Consider the following 15,216-nt stretch of genomic DNA (forward strand, 5'->3'; position numbering starts at 1 on the left):
CCTGTTCACTGGCAGAGCTGCAGGGCCATTCATGCCACAAGGCTCTTTATTATGGTGGTGTAATTGATATTACACAGTAGCATTCAAGCTGGTGCAGAATTACTATTTAATTATTGCATACTGGTTAATTTAACTATATTAAGGAGAATATGACTTCTGTTATCAATAAGCCAGCATTTAATAAAACAATTAAATAATCCCCTCTGTAGCATTCAGGAGCAAGTGAGCACTAAAACTCAAGTTAGAGCCCTGAGGAAATGAAGAACTCTACATATGGGGTGATGCGCTCCACGTCTGATTTGCAGTATTTATTCATGTAACATTCTTAGGAGGAAACTAAAATTCATCTCAGCAAGGAAGATTAGGTGGGTCATGGGATATTCAGGGGTTTTCCACATTGCTCATCTGTGAATATAAATTTTGGAATCAGTCTTTCTGTACATGTGCACATGGGTGTTTTGTAGTACTATTTTGTGACTAGCTTTGGTCTTTGGAATTACGTATTATTCGCTTGTCTGGATCTTGTTTGACAAGAGTTCGGGACTGATAAAACCTGGAGAAATTTAGAGAGGGAAAGGGCTGCCAGGGACTAAATGCCAACAAATTCATGCTGGAAATGGAGGATAGGTTTATAGTAAAGAAAGTCAGGAATATCTAGAATTAGTATTAAAGCTGTTGCTTTCATTTCAAACTTGAAAAAAATAGCCATGTAGGAAACAATTTACTTTTTGTAATTAATGCTGAGTCTGATAAAACCTTTTAATGCTTATAAATCTTGTCTCCTTAAACCTCCCAAGCTGAATGACGCTAGGAATTCCCCATTAAAAGCAGTTTGGAAGGGGAAAAAAAAAAAAAGGTAATCTTTGTGGCACACAGTGTTTGAAATTTGTGCAAAAGCACTGTGAAATGTAGGAGATGGCTGCCATTTCTTGTACTTAGAATTTGAGAATTGCTCAGCTGAAGATGTAGAAGTCATTTTTCCATCAAATAGAGCTGGTGGCAGTTGGGGAAAAAATGCAACAATAATAGTTAGACTCCATGCTTGTGGGTTTAGAGACTTCTTTTTGAATTATTGAGGTTGGCAAGATGATTCACGTAACTAAAAGACATTCTAAAGGTATATGAAGAGAAGATGTTCTATGAAAATGAGTTAATGTACAGTGTTCAACTTTCCTATTTATCAGACTTTTCTGTACAACTTTGAAGCTTAGTGTGTAACTTATTTGTGATAAAAATATATTAAACTAATTCTTTTGTTTCAGATGGTACTAATTTGTCTTTAGCTATTAAAAGTACAATAGCTTTCAGATACCACCAGCAGAGAGACCTAGTAAGAAACCATCGAATACGTAGATTGCTCCAAAAGTGTAACGTCTGCTATTTAATTCCATATAAACTACAGTAGATATGAAAAGCATAAATAGCACTACTTGATAGAGCAAATTCTCAGTTACAAAACAGTCTTTTTCAATACAGTCACCACAATTAGCTATGTATTTTTGCTAGCCTCCATGCCATGCTTGTAAAAATCTGCATGGCTGTCCAGAACATGGCTTGTCATTCACATCAGTGTTGCCACTTCTGAAAGGCATCACTCATCATCTCACCGAGCTTACATCCGGTTTACATGTTTGGTCTCCATAAACATCCAGCAACCATGATGAATGTCAATGGGTGCTATTTTTTTCTGTGTGGAAGAATTCAATGACACACCTTTCCTTCACATGCACTTCGATTTCAGGTGCCTTTTAGTCAGACTGCCCCTCTGCTGCTATCTGTTGCATGGCAACAAAATCTTGCAGAATGTAGGTGCGAAGGTTTGACCACTGCTGCCATAAAGCCAACATCAGCATCTGATGCCATGGGCCATCAGAACAAAATAGGAACAGAATAGCATTATCTCTAAAGGTGAATCTATCTATCTATGTGAATATCACCTGCAATTCCATAGTTGAAACTGAAGTGACTGGGGCATCAGCAATAGCTGTGTTGGAGGACACATATTAGTCACTTACTGGTATTTTCTGTAGTATACATTCACATGTGCAAATGCATGAAATCTTCTTTGTATTGTGAAGTCTAACAAGCTAGCAGTCTGGTTATTATCTATTGTAACCAAATGGCATTTAAGTTAGTATATTCATATACTTCCTGGAAAACTGTTGAAAGAAAAATCAGCGAAGTTTAATCTATCCTATCACTGCATTATTCTTTCTCTAGGCGTTTTAATTAACTTTAACTTGATTTCCCCCACATTTTTAGTGTACTTCTATGCATGACTTCTGTGAATTTCAAATTTTCCATAATTTTAATGCTCCCTTTTTCAAAGAAAATCTTTCCAGGTATGTTTTTGGTGCTTATGGGAAACTCTGTGCTACCTTTAATTAAATTATACTGTCTTACTGCATGGAACGACTCTGGGAGCTCACTCATGTTAGATTATGCAGCACTGCTATAAGTCTTATGGTAAAATGAAGCATAACTACATCTTTCAAGATGTAGTGGCTCTTCCGAGGCTGTAGTGGCCTTGTAGAGAGATCTCGATAAATCAGAGAGTTTACAGACATTGGAATTGTACTTTCTATCTTACCTGTTAAGACATTATCCTGACTCTTTCTCATGCCTTGTTTTTGTAATTCATGCTGCTGACATGGGTAATGAAAAGGGTTAATTGACAGACCCGTTAATGAGAAACTGGCCTTAATTTGAGCAAGTGTTTGTGTAATTTTGATCTGGCAAGAATCATAGTGGATTAGTTTCATCTCTTTTGGGAGTGAATGGCACATGAAAGGTGTCAAGGAATGTGAAGCCTTTGGAAAGCTCAGTGATTGTGGTGGTATCGGAGTCAGAAGGCTTGGGAGGCTTGGGCCTCTGCTGTGTTTGTGTCTGAAGGTGTTCTTTCTTTGGGTCTTAGCTCTTCTTTTCTGTAAAGGTGTAAGGGGGTGATGTTTTTCATCATTTGGTATCCTCCAGCTGCTCCTGGCTGTGAAGAGAGAACTGTTGCTGTAGGAAATCTGGGATTGTTTTCTTTAAATTTGCTGTGGGAGGTGAAATTACTAGGAAAGAGCAAGAAGAAAGGCTTTAGGAGCTGTGTGTGAGAATGCCTTTTTTTTCATGCACCCCACACTGCTGTCATTCAAACAAGATGTGGAGCCAGTGCAGCAGTGCTGAGCACAGACCTGTCAGGCACTGCCTGTCCCAGGGCGGACAGGGCTGGTGGCTGCAGGCAGCAGCAGTGGGTGCAGGCCTGGGCTGGGCTTCACCCTGTGGGGCAAAGCTGTTCCCTCTGGGGATAGTGGGAGGGGGATGCAAGAGTCCTAGGGCAGACCCTGAAGTACCAAAGATGGAGAGGCACTTACTGGCTTTACTTTTTTATTGTTATCGTTATGGTTCTTTCAAACTGTATTGTCCTTTTCAACTGTTTATTGCCCTGAGTTGAAAAAGAGTCCAAATGGAGCAACTGGAATGGACCTTGATGCTGAACTTCAGCCCTTCTTCCCATCCAGACCCAAGTCTTCTGCTCCTCCAAAGGCACAGCTTGCCTCTGTAACTTCACTGACACCACCTGGAGCTGCAGGGAGCTCGGGGCTGTCCACACAGCAGCTCAGTGGGCACCAGTCACAGTCCTGCCCTCTTCTTTAGTGCTCACCTGGAGGAGGCAAGGAGATTGAGTCTGTCTGCTGGATACCTCCTGTTGTCCCAGCACAGCTCAGTGGACACCAGTCTCAGTCCTGCCCTTTTCCTTAGGACTCACCTGGAGGCAGCAAGGAGCTCAAGGTGATCTGCTGGACTCATTCTTTCATCCCAGCCACAGCAGCTCAGTGGACACCAGTCCCAGTCCTGCTTTCTTCCTCAGGGCTCACCTGGAGGTGGCATGGTACTCAGGGTTATCCACTAGACTCCTCTTGTCCCAGCATAGCAGTTTAATGGACACCCTCCCTGTTAAGGCTTACCTGGAGGCTGCAGGGAACTTGAGGCTTTCTGCTGGATGACTCCTCTTGTCTCAGCACAGCCTCATGAACACCAGTCCAAGTCCTTCCCTTTTCCTCAGAGCTTGGGAAAGAAGAGGGGAGAGGTCCTGAGGAAAGATGGGGAATGGGGAAGGAAGGGGTAGGGAGCAGCAGCCGTCGCAGGGGCTCTCTGGCGGATGGCGACACTTCAACGCCAAGGTGGAAATCGAGAGCCCCTGGTGAACCGCCAACGGATGTGACGATGTCTCCGGGCAAGCAGGATGTTATAGGATTTGCCCGAGCCCGATGCAGATGGATCCACCTCCATTGGCTCTTCCTGCAGAGGTAGATCCACCTCCATGGGTTGGATGTCGTCTGCAGGTGGATCAATTTCCATTGGTTCAGGCCTGCTGCCGCTCCCCTGAAGCTTAAGCTTCTTTGTTGGAGGAGGATCCATCCTCCTCCAGAAAGGTGGGAGAGAGGGGGAGCTCTATATAAGTCGCTTCTTGGGTCAGCAGCCACAAGACGCAGGTCAGGCAAGGACTGGCGTTCCGTTGCCAGGGACCCCGTACACACAGCGGTCGGCAGGGAGGTGCCTCGTGACATCATCACGGCGTGGCACTGTGTCCCTAAGGATGGCCCATGATGACCAAAACGTGGCTGTGTCGGGCAAGGGGAGGCTGTGGCTTGAGGGATGGCCTGGTTGCCACTCAGTGGGGTTTTGCGGGGCTCTGTTTTCAAACCAGTTCTCTTTAATGTTTTCATCGATGACTCCAATAAAGATCTGGAAGTTACGTTAAGTAGGTTTGTGGATGATGCTAAACTGGGAGGAGTGGTGCTGACTCCCCTGAGGGTAGAGAGGCCTTGTGCCTGGATCTTGACAAACTCGAGAGTGGTCTCCATGCGCATGAAGAAAAGCAGGCGCTGGTTCTGCACCTGGGATGGGGCATCCCTGGCTCTGTGTACAGACTGGGGGACGAGAGGCCGGAGCACGGCCCCAGGAAAGGGAACTGGGGTCTCTGGCTGCCTGCAAGCTGAATCTGAGTGAGCCAGCACTGCACCCTGGAGCCCAAAGGGCCAACCACATCCTGGGGTGCACCAGTCCCAGCGCTGCCGGCGGGTGAGGGAGCGGTGGTCCCACTGGCCCCACCTCCAGCACCGGGTGCAGGTTGGGTGCCACAGTGTAAGGACATAAAATGGTCAGAGGGTATCCTGTGGAGTCTACATAGATGGGTGAGGGTTTGGAGGGCAAGGGGTGTGAGGAGCAGCTGAGGTCCCTAGGTTTGTTCAGCCCAGAGAAGAGGAGGCTGGAGGGAGGCCTTATGGCAGCCTGCAGCTCCTAATGGCGGCTGCAGTGTCTCAGTAGGTGTGGAGGGGCAGTGCTGATCTCTGCTCTCTGGCGATGGTGACAGGACCTGAGGGAACAGCATGGAGTTGCAGCAGGGGAGGGTTTGGTGGGTGTGAGGAAAAGGCTCTGCACCACAGGACAGTGGGCACAGCCCAGACCTGCTGGAGCTGAGGGACTTCTGGGACAGTGCTCTCAGACATGTGGTCTGATTTTTGTTTGATCCTGTGTGAAACCAGGAGTTGAATTTGGTGTTCTTTGTGGGTTCCCTTCAACTTGGGATATTATATCACTGAATATTCTTACCCTTACAATCTAGAGAGACCTAATTTTACTTCAGGTAGGAGAATGGCTTTAATTTGAGGGAATCTGTGTGTGCTTGATTATCTGATTAAAAAAAAACTGTAACCAAGTGAACCATTGGCCAGACTTTGAGAAATTCTTGTACCCCTTTTGGAATATAGCTCAATGTGACTGAAAAGAGATAGCTGTTTAATAGATCTTGGATTCTGTTTGCTGGAAACTAACAGAAAATGACATTTTTGTTGGTGAAGCTTCAAGACTCCAACAGAAGTAACACCATAAATTCACATCCAGCCACATCAGATATGTTGGTGAAGTGCAGAATTCTTACCAAGAAAGAGAAATCATGTTATTCATAGGACCTGTGGGATGTTACTCAGCTGTTTTACTGAATACAAAGACTGCATATGACTAAAATACAGAAAATCTAAGTCAGGTCTGATGAAATGGACATAAGTCTTCTCCCCCAAAACAGCCTTCTGCTCTATTCACAGATACTTCAGAATCTGCTCTGGTGGCATCTGAGTATCAGACGATGAGAAAAAAATGTTACATACTCTAAAGTTTGTGTCAGAGAAAACATTGCTTCCTGTATCCAAGCAAGGAGAAGGAATGCTTGGCAAAGTCTCTTAAAGAACTATGTTTTATTTGTAGGAAGCTTTTTACTGAAGACACGCTTCTGAAATTATAAAATACTGTGAAGAAAGAGAATTCAAAAGACATGAATTTAATTTTTTTTCTTGCAAACATACGGCATGCAAATAGAAACACCAACAGGCGAAGGTATCAATTTTGCTGAGCATTCAGGAGCATCCCCACAGGGGATGAACACTGCAATTCCACATCATGAAAGAATTATTCTCCTACAGAAAACGGAGTGATGTGCATGACAGATGGTAGAAATGGACAGTTTATTTATTTTCAGCCTTGTATGTGCTACATTAAGAGCTACGGCCTAAAAAGAGCCAAGAAGACTGCGTGTCTACCATGTTCTAGCTGAGGTGCTTCTGGGCTCAGTGGGAGAGGGGCGTGATGATGACTGGAGAGAGCTGGATCCTCAATGGGAAGAAAGTCCAAGCAGTAGAGCAGGAGAGTCCTGAGAGGGTCAGTGGATGTTACTTGCAGCAATAGCAGCCAAACCTCAGAACTGAAGAAATGAAGTCTTTCCTGTAGATCCACAGATGTGATTTTTAGTCTTTGTTAAGTTCAGGCAGTCTAAGAGTTGCTGAACTAAAAAGAAAAAGGCCTTGCCCTCACAGAGAGTACAAGGACCTTTTTTTCCAAACTATTTTATGTTTTCCACTGAGGAAAAATGATTTTTTTTTTCCCCTTGAAGATAGACTGCGCTTGCTGGATAATTTTATGCTCTGTAAGAACCTTGCTGTAGCTGCTGAAAGCAAGGTTTGCTTCAGAGAAGCAGTTGGGCAGGGGAGAAGCCTTCCTATGTGAAATGCATGACTGTCTGAGGGTCAGCTTTGAGCTTTGCCTGTAGTTTTCAATTAATAGCTTTGAAATCAACAGGTCTTACTTTTCTTATTGTTGTAGAGCTGTTCCAGTTTCACTTTACATTCTTGCCATTCTCAGAAAGTAAAAACTCTGTGGAGTTGTGGCTACAGGTCTATGTGCATATATTTAGAGAAAACTTAATATTTCAATATGTGTACTTTTTTCAGTTAATATCTGAGCAAAGATTCATAGTTTGACGGAAGAAATGAAGACCTTGGAGTCTACATTACTTTGTAGGTGAACTAAGATCAAATTCCTCAAAAGTGTCCAAGATTAATTTCTCCTCAAGTATGTTCAGATAAATGATTCTGTTGCTGCTAATCATTATCAGGCAGATGGTAGGTGATCAAAATTGAATTATCAAACACCACTTCTCTTTGGAGGTGAAAAGATAACCATCTGTTTCTGACATTGTACCTGAGGGAGCCTGGAATTGGGGTTTAGTTGATTACCAAATATATTTAAGAATCTTCCTTGAATTCATTTACATATTTCTTTTAATATGTATTACTTGATTTCTGCCGGACCTTACTGTAAGGGTGGCCATTTGGTAATGTTAGAAAAAATATTTTTATGTCTGAGTTTTTCACATTAAACTGAATTGACTGTGTTCTCACACATATGTGCCTAGATTTAGGGCTTCATATTAAATAATAGCTGAATGATTGTCTTGGAGATTAAACCAGTATGCAATACCAGAACTCAGTAGTGGTATAATATCTAGAATACTTGAGGGCATTAAAAAGGGCTCTGATACTTCCAGTAGAGTATCTGAAATCTACTTTATCTTATTATAAAAAGAATTGCCAATCTGTGGATCAAGTAAGCGTTTGTGGCAAAATCTCAAAGTTCTTTTTGATTTTGATCAATGTTCCTTTGATATGAATTGTAACCCTTGGGCCTGAGCAGAATGTGCAGGTGACATAAGTAAGGTTTGCATAGTCAGTTTGCTCAGCCAGTCTGTCTGAAGTTGAGAAAGTGGCTGTGACTATTAATATTTGCATCTGTGACTCTCCTCATTCTGATGTTCACACTGGGCTTTGCTGCTGATTGTTGCCTCAGGCAGCGCCCGGGGAGATGGTACTGCAATGAGATGCAGGAAACATCTGCCAGACTGGTTACTCCTTTCTTCTTCATGCTATGATTATCTTGGCGTGTGACACATGTAAAACAACGAAGTACATTTAATGTTATGTGCAACAGTTAAAATCTAAACACAATGTACTTTCATTTAGGAAAATGTAAAGTTTATTAATCTCTACAGTATACAGGTGAGATGCAGCTTGCAAACAGTGAGCCATGAACGGCTTGTAATCCACTTCTGCGTGGATAATTTACAGTGTTTAGCAGTGAGTCCTTTGGTGTAGTATCAGATTAGGACGACAAAAATTGTCCTAAGCTGTCACCCCTCTAATGTTAAAACCAGGCATCTTCAACAGGCAAGTCCTCAAAGTCAACTTCAGGTTATTGATATCCAGTTTAAAATACTTTTCTTAAGATACTATTTGCAACTATCAACAGTATTAATGTATGATACATCCATAGTCTTTGAATGTACTCCTGTTTTCATCCTAATATAATTCTTATTGCACTTTTTTTTTTGTTTTACTATGCAAAAATAAAAACAGAACAGACAAAAAACCCTAATTATTTTATTCTGAACTTCACACATTTTCTTACCTAAATTTACTAATAGGCCAGCTAATTTTTAGAGGAAAACTGAGCGTCAGGTGAATTATTATGATGAAGAGCTTTACAGTGCTTTAAGGCTTTAGTATGCAATAAGGTGGAGTAGAAAGTTTGAGCAGTACTCAAATTGTGGAACTTCAAAACTCATTGATGTATTAGTGTTTGCATAGAGCACAAAATGCATGGTTCACAGTAAGAATGTTGTTCTCCTGCCTCAATAGTACAAACTTGGGCCACTTCTGTTTAGGTTTCAGACAGTGAAAAACTGCATTATATTTGAATCTGACGTACATCATCATTTTTTGTGGACAATGCTAATTGACCAATTAATCTAGGTTAGATCCAAACACTTCTCCCATCAGTTCTAGCCAAATTATGATCAAACTCAAACATCTCATTTATGTCCTTTTGATCTAATGATTTTTATTTATTTATTTATTTTTTTACTAGGAGCTGGAAACAGAAACATGAAGAAAGCATTCTGAAGCATTGGTGGAGTAGCCTGGCTTGTTGAATGAAGTAAGTACTCAAAAAGAAAAGCCATATGCTGCCTATAAATATAGTTATCAGTAGGTGTCACTCTGGGAAGTTGTTACAAACTATTGTGACAAGAAGAGTTTAAAAAACAAACAACAATTAAAAACCCAAACAAACAATTTTATGTTTACTGGAATAGTAGTTAAGTGAACTGGAAATCTCATAGGGAAAAACTGTTTTAAAAAGGAGAAAGGGTGAGAGGTGACAATTGTTGCCTATTTGCTGAGATTACTTTGCATCTTTCTGATCATAGAAATAAGTGCTGAAATACATTTGCTAGGCAAAATGCTACCACTAAGGTAAATCATTCTTCATTTCAAAACATAAAGTTAATTTCAGGCAGAATTCTGCTTTTTTTCCAATAAAAATATTCAATTCTTTTAAATTTACCACTACTGATAATGACTTGATAGCATTTACACGTTTTACCAGCTCCTGTCTGACAGATTGTATACGGGCTTCAACTGAGAATTTATTGTTTATTCTTACGTTTCACGTACCAATATGAGAAGTAGTATCTTAGATTGCACAGCACAGATGGTATTGAGTTGTCTTTCACATTCTGTGCCTTAGGGACACTTTCAATTTTGGCTTTCTAAATGAGGAATGAATTCAAGCTCATCCGAAGCTACCTATGAAGCGTCTAAGGGTGTGAATGTTATATACTGGAATCATTTACAACCTTACTTCATAAAATGTGTGCCCTTCATGACTGTGTAGGCTAGATTTAAGAGATGATACTATCTACAGGAATTACTCAAATGAGAGACTTAACACAATTAGAATTATCCTAGAACTAAAGCATTCTGGGACTAATACCCCAGACACAGTTAATGTGATCATAAATTAAAATAGACTAGCTCTTCAGATGTAGCAAGCCAGGCAACAGTTAGTGGAAATGTATGTTCAAGAGATGAAATAACTCTTATCCTTGTGTATAGTTAGAATCTATCAGGATCAAAGAAATGAACGGATGTCACTTCTAAAACTTATTTGTGATAATTATCAAGGGAAGAGGGGTACAAGAAGGAAAAGTAAATAACGAGTTTTTCATTTATTGCTGCTGTCCACTTGCATCTAAAAAAATAAAACATAGTGGATTTTGCAACAGAATGCAATCAATAGAGAAAATAAAACCCATTAAAATGTTTACAATCTCATTTTTAAAAAGTAATGATGAGCCTTCCAGTCCATGTAATACAGTTTCCCCACTGTAATCATAAACTGAAATCTGCTTCCTCAGGCCACTCTAACTGATAATTGTCATTTTTTTTCTTCATTTTGTTCCAAACTCAAACACTGGTCAGGTTTCCAAACAGTTGAGTCTGAAATAACTTATTCTATGTAAGATTGCATTATAAAAATATTTTGTTGTCATGCTCCTTGTGCATTGTGTAATTTATGCATGCTTGGCATGCATTATCAGGCCAGGCTTGGCTGGACCAGGCACTGGTACATGAACAGCAGCTGCTCCTGCACACTTGAAACATCTGTTCCTGGTCCTATTAGGGCTGATGTACCCCAGGTGTATACTGCTCTACCTTATTTTCTGTCTTTGTTTTTTTTATCCTTCTGGAGTACAGTTCTATTTCTGCTTATGGTTCCAGTGCCTGCAAATTTTTCAAACAAAATCTAGAGCTGTTTTGATCTACTTGCAAAGTCCCTATTTTTTTTTTTCATATTCATTTCTGATGAATAGGTTGGTACATTTGTTACAAAATCCACTGGGTGATTGGGTTGATGTGCACTTTTATAGTCCAAGGGAACAGTAGCACAATCAGTATGAGATCTCTACCAGGAGTAATCAGTTCCAAAGTCAAATGGGAGATTTCACTATACAATTCTAGCTGCTGGTAGTGCTGTGGCAGAAATTCTGCTTGATACATTGAGAATGCTTTCTCTGCAACCTCACATCAGAACTGTGTTAACAGGAATGTTGTTTTTCATTGATCCTTTGTCATATTTCTCTAAGTATAGTCTCAAACCCAAGTTGATTACGTCAGAAAAATAAGAAATAAATATTTCTCTGAAAAGTAGAGAATTAAATATTCTCTCCATATATATCCATCCATAGTCGTCAAGTCAACTAAGTGTAGAATTTGCTCCTCAACAATTTGAGCATGGGTGTGTATTCCCATGGTATTGTTCTGTCTCTTCTTGCTCTCTGTAATATTTCTGCTAGTTACAGCTATGATAAGAGCAGCAGACAACAGCATCTGTGTTGAGCTTCGAAAGACAGACTTCATACAATGACTTTCTCATTGCTATGAACCAGAGTTTCAGGGCAATCCAACTTGGAATTTGGCCACTCCAGCACACAATTTCAAACCTGACTTTGGAGTCTTTTTCTGTTTTCTCCAAGAGGAATTGCTGAGAGTTAAGCTCTCCATGGCTACCTGTGTGATCTTCCAGGACATCTCCACTGTCTTATGTGAAGAAAAGTAGAATAAATCTGACCTTTCAGGCCTTGTACTTTGTCAGGCAAATGGGTAAAATTAACCTTTTTTGCTTAGAAGTTCTGTTTCTATCCCTTTCTTACAGGTACATAAAATCCATGCTTCTATCTCGATACTGAAAGGTGTCCCTCACTTCAGTTCTCATTCTGTAACACTGAAGGTAAGAAGACTCGTTCTGTGCGTACTGGTAAAAGCCAGATATCCAGGCATAGAATTTCATCTCCATAGCTTTTACATTATTTGTTGAAAATCAACTTCCAGAAAAAAAAAATCTTTCAAAAAAATTTTAAGGTGTTTTAAAAGTGTTATTCATGATAAATAAAATATTAACAATATTCTCTTATTATCTTTGTTAAAATATTTATAGCTAATCTTACTTTTAGTGAACTGCAATGAAAATTTAATCATCTTTGTGCAACTGAGGCAACCGTATTGATTAATACACCAAGTTGGAAAGTTAGCATTTTACTGTAATATAATCAGCATCTTTAGAGTGATGCACTTAGCATCCTATGTATTTTATTAAATATTAAAGCGTAAATACGAGTCTTGCTTAAGTGATTGCAGACCAGTTAGAAGCAAGCAGTAAGCTAACAGTAACCCTGTTACTTTCCAATTGTTTGTGAAGCTGATGTGAAGCAATTTATCAGTTGTAATTCTTACAGCCCTGAGTGCTGTTATTTGGGTTTTGTTTTTGTTTTCCTGTGTTATATCTGTAGATTATAGAGTATTTGATAGTAATTGTGATGATGGCTAAAACTAAGTCTAAATTGGATCTATGAGTAAAGAAGCCTGCTTTGTGCAGTGCTGGCTCAGGTGTTGGATCTGTTAGTAACTGCAAGTCTTCGGTCTCTGTAAAACTCTATAGTCTGAGGATTCAATTGATTGAGCTGGATCTTTGAATGCTAGGTGGGCATTTGTAAGAGACCTGGTGTTCTGCAGCCAAGACTGGGATCAGTGGCTCTGGCAGAGCCACACAGTGCAATCTGGAGATCCCCCTACTGAGCACACCTAATGTGCTGCTCACTTTGTCCTGAATTTCTCTCATTCCATATGGAAAAAAATAAAAATAAAAAAAAAGGAGGAGCAGTGAAAATACAGGAAAGGAAATAAAGAACACGCAGTGCAAGCATTATGTTAAGAAAGCAGGCAGCACACTAGGTGTGAGGACCTGTCAGTCTGGAGACTGCTGGTGAAGGGGCTGGAGGAAGCAGTTCAGGGAAGTCAGCCTTGCTGCTTTGGTGACACTGGAGCATGCTAAACTTGTATAATGAATGTACCCTCTGAAAATGAATGGATGTGTAGATGCATTTTGTGCAGAAGAGGCTTAGTTCACTCACTGCGTTTATTAGCTAAAATATATTTCTCATTAGGAGTACAATTATGTATGTATATAGTATTGTTTGCAAATTATAAGTTCTCTGTAGATAATCTCTGGAATTGTATCATTTTGACAGAGCAGTTAAAAACATGCCTACCTAACTACAGGATTTAACCCATTAACATCAGCTGCTCTGCTAATAAAAATGAACTTAGTCAAGTAATTATTTACTTCAGAGCTGATTCTTTATGATGATGTGCAGTAAATGTCTTAGAAGTCCTCTATGCTGTTGCTTTACTCAAGGAGATAACGTACTGGAAGAATTACAGTAGATACCACAATTGCTAATGGGGTCAGCAACAGTACTGTTTTACCATGGCGTGTTGCATTGTGTTTCATGCCAGCAGTAAATAATTTCTCTCTGTTGTAAATGGAGAAATGTCCCTGCTACGTGACTATCTGCGCACACATAATTGTTTCTAATTCTAGTTGGTAAAATGGCAGTTAATTAGTACTTTAAAGAAATCAAAGGTAATCAATTTAAATTTGAAATTCTTATTGGCATGCTAATTTAGCATTTACTGCACCTGAAAAAATAATAGCTTCTCATCTTATGAAAATTTTATGAGAAAATACTGTTTTGAACATGAGGAGAAAAATGTCTTAAATCTCACCGAAGAGAGACGTCAGTATTTTGTCTTAGGATCCCATATCTTCAGTTTCATAGCATCTTGTACATTGTGTTTGCTACAACAGTATGGGGGGATAGACAGCTAAATTTTGCCATCTGGTTGTGAACTTTCATCATCTCATGGATGTTTGACCCATTCTGAGGTATTAATTTGTGGGACAGAGGAGGTGAAGGTAAGGAAGGAGGTCTTGAAGGTCCTCTGTCCTGCAGACTTCATCAGCTAGGCTGAGAAACTGTTGTTACAAGGAGCCCAAGTCAAGCCTTGCCAGGTGCCTTTGTGTTCTACGCATACCGGTAGGTTCATGTCCAGTGCTTTGGCACCTGCAGTTGTTTGTTCTTTGTGACTAGGGCAATCAGTTAAATCTTGAAGGAGCTCTTTTCTTACCATGGCTCATGAACTATGGATGATGAACAGGAAATACTGGAGAGTGCTGCAAATAATGGCTCTGTTTGATAAGGAGACACACGACTGCATGATGTTCCCATTTGTATCAGAGGAAAAACTCTTAAGCCATGTTTTTGCCTCAAATGTCGAAGTTAGGCTATAAATTAGAATGTTTCTTTCAGTCTCCTCTTGTAGAAAGACTACTTGTACTTCAGTCAGAATCTGCTATTTGTAGTTCAGTGAGAATGAGAGAGAATGTGGTGATGATCACCTTCAATTTACAGTACCTATATGGCACAGTATTAAGGACTGTGTGGAGGATATAGTATGCTCATGCTTTGGTTGTGAAACTGCCATCAATCATTTTTAATTTCTGATATGTATCTGTTAAGAACTGAAAACCTGCAGAAATGTTGCAGAATTTTTAAGGTGGTAACCGCAAGAATGCAGAACGATGCATTTGCTGAGGTGCTGTATTTGCTCTGTATCTCCCAGTGTACAGCTCATCCATCAGCACACACAAGGGCTGTATCTAGAGAGAAGGATGGGCTGAGCTGGCTCCTTTTCAGCTCCACTTGTGCACTCCAGATTTAAATACGAATCCCAGCAAATCTAAAATCCAACTTAAAATGACATTTGAAGGAGCAGGGCCATTGTAAGGCTTAATGGGCTTAATCAGTAATTTTCCTCTTAGACGTTTCCAGGCTTTTTCAGTGTTATAGCAGAGGAGAAAAAACACTTGTGTATGTGAATATGAGTAAGAGAAAGGAAACAGAGTAAGTTGGTTATGTTTTTACACTGGTTATTGTAACTAGAATTTCATGAGATGTTTTTACATCCCCTTCTTTAATAAGAGTTTTTTATCATCCTTCAGAAATCAGTGCAGTTGGAAGACTTGATTGTGCTTTTACTTTATAGTTAGCACATTCAAAAGAACAGCCTTTGAATTTTGCTAGACTACATCCTTCAGTATGCTATTGAAAAGTTATAGAAACATGTATTGCTGTGAATGTGAAACTCAAAAAGAAAAAAA

General features: G+C 40.1%; 1 protein-coding gene and 1 long non-coding RNA gene across 19 annotated transcripts in view; one reads left to right on the plus strand and one right to left on the minus strand.

Annotated features, from left to right (window-relative positions):
- The window catches only part of LOC101747532, a 332,267-nt gene that overhangs the window by 128,821 nt on the left and 188,230 nt on the right, over nt 1-15,216 (plus strand). For all 18 annotated transcript variants that reach the window (XR_005861589.2, XR_005861591.2, XR_005861593.2 and 15 more), the window contains exons 2-3: nt 9,244-9,312; nt 11,872-11,946. This is a non-coding gene — a long non-coding RNA (uncharacterized LOC101747532). The remainder of the gene's footprint in view (nt 1-9,243; nt 9,313-11,871; nt 11,947-15,216) is intronic.
- Nucleotides 3,360-4,582, minus strand: LOC121111308. The gene is made up of 2 exons (XM_040704083.1): nt 3,954-4,582; nt 3,360-3,863 (listed from the first exon to the last, which is right to left on the minus strand). Exons 1-2 carry the CDS (start codon nt 4,557-4,559, stop codon nt 3,819-3,821), a joined length of 651 nt encoding a protein of 216 aa, XP_040560017.1. The 5' UTR covers nt 4,560-4,582; the 3' UTR covers nt 3,360-3,818.

This window comes from Gallus gallus, chromosome 7 (genome assembly GCF_016699485.2).
Source record: "Gallus gallus isolate bGalGal1 chromosome 7, bGalGal1.mat.broiler.GRCg7b, whole genome shotgun sequence".
Taxonomy (NCBI): domain Eukaryota; kingdom Metazoa; phylum Chordata; class Aves; order Galliformes; family Phasianidae; genus Gallus; species Gallus gallus.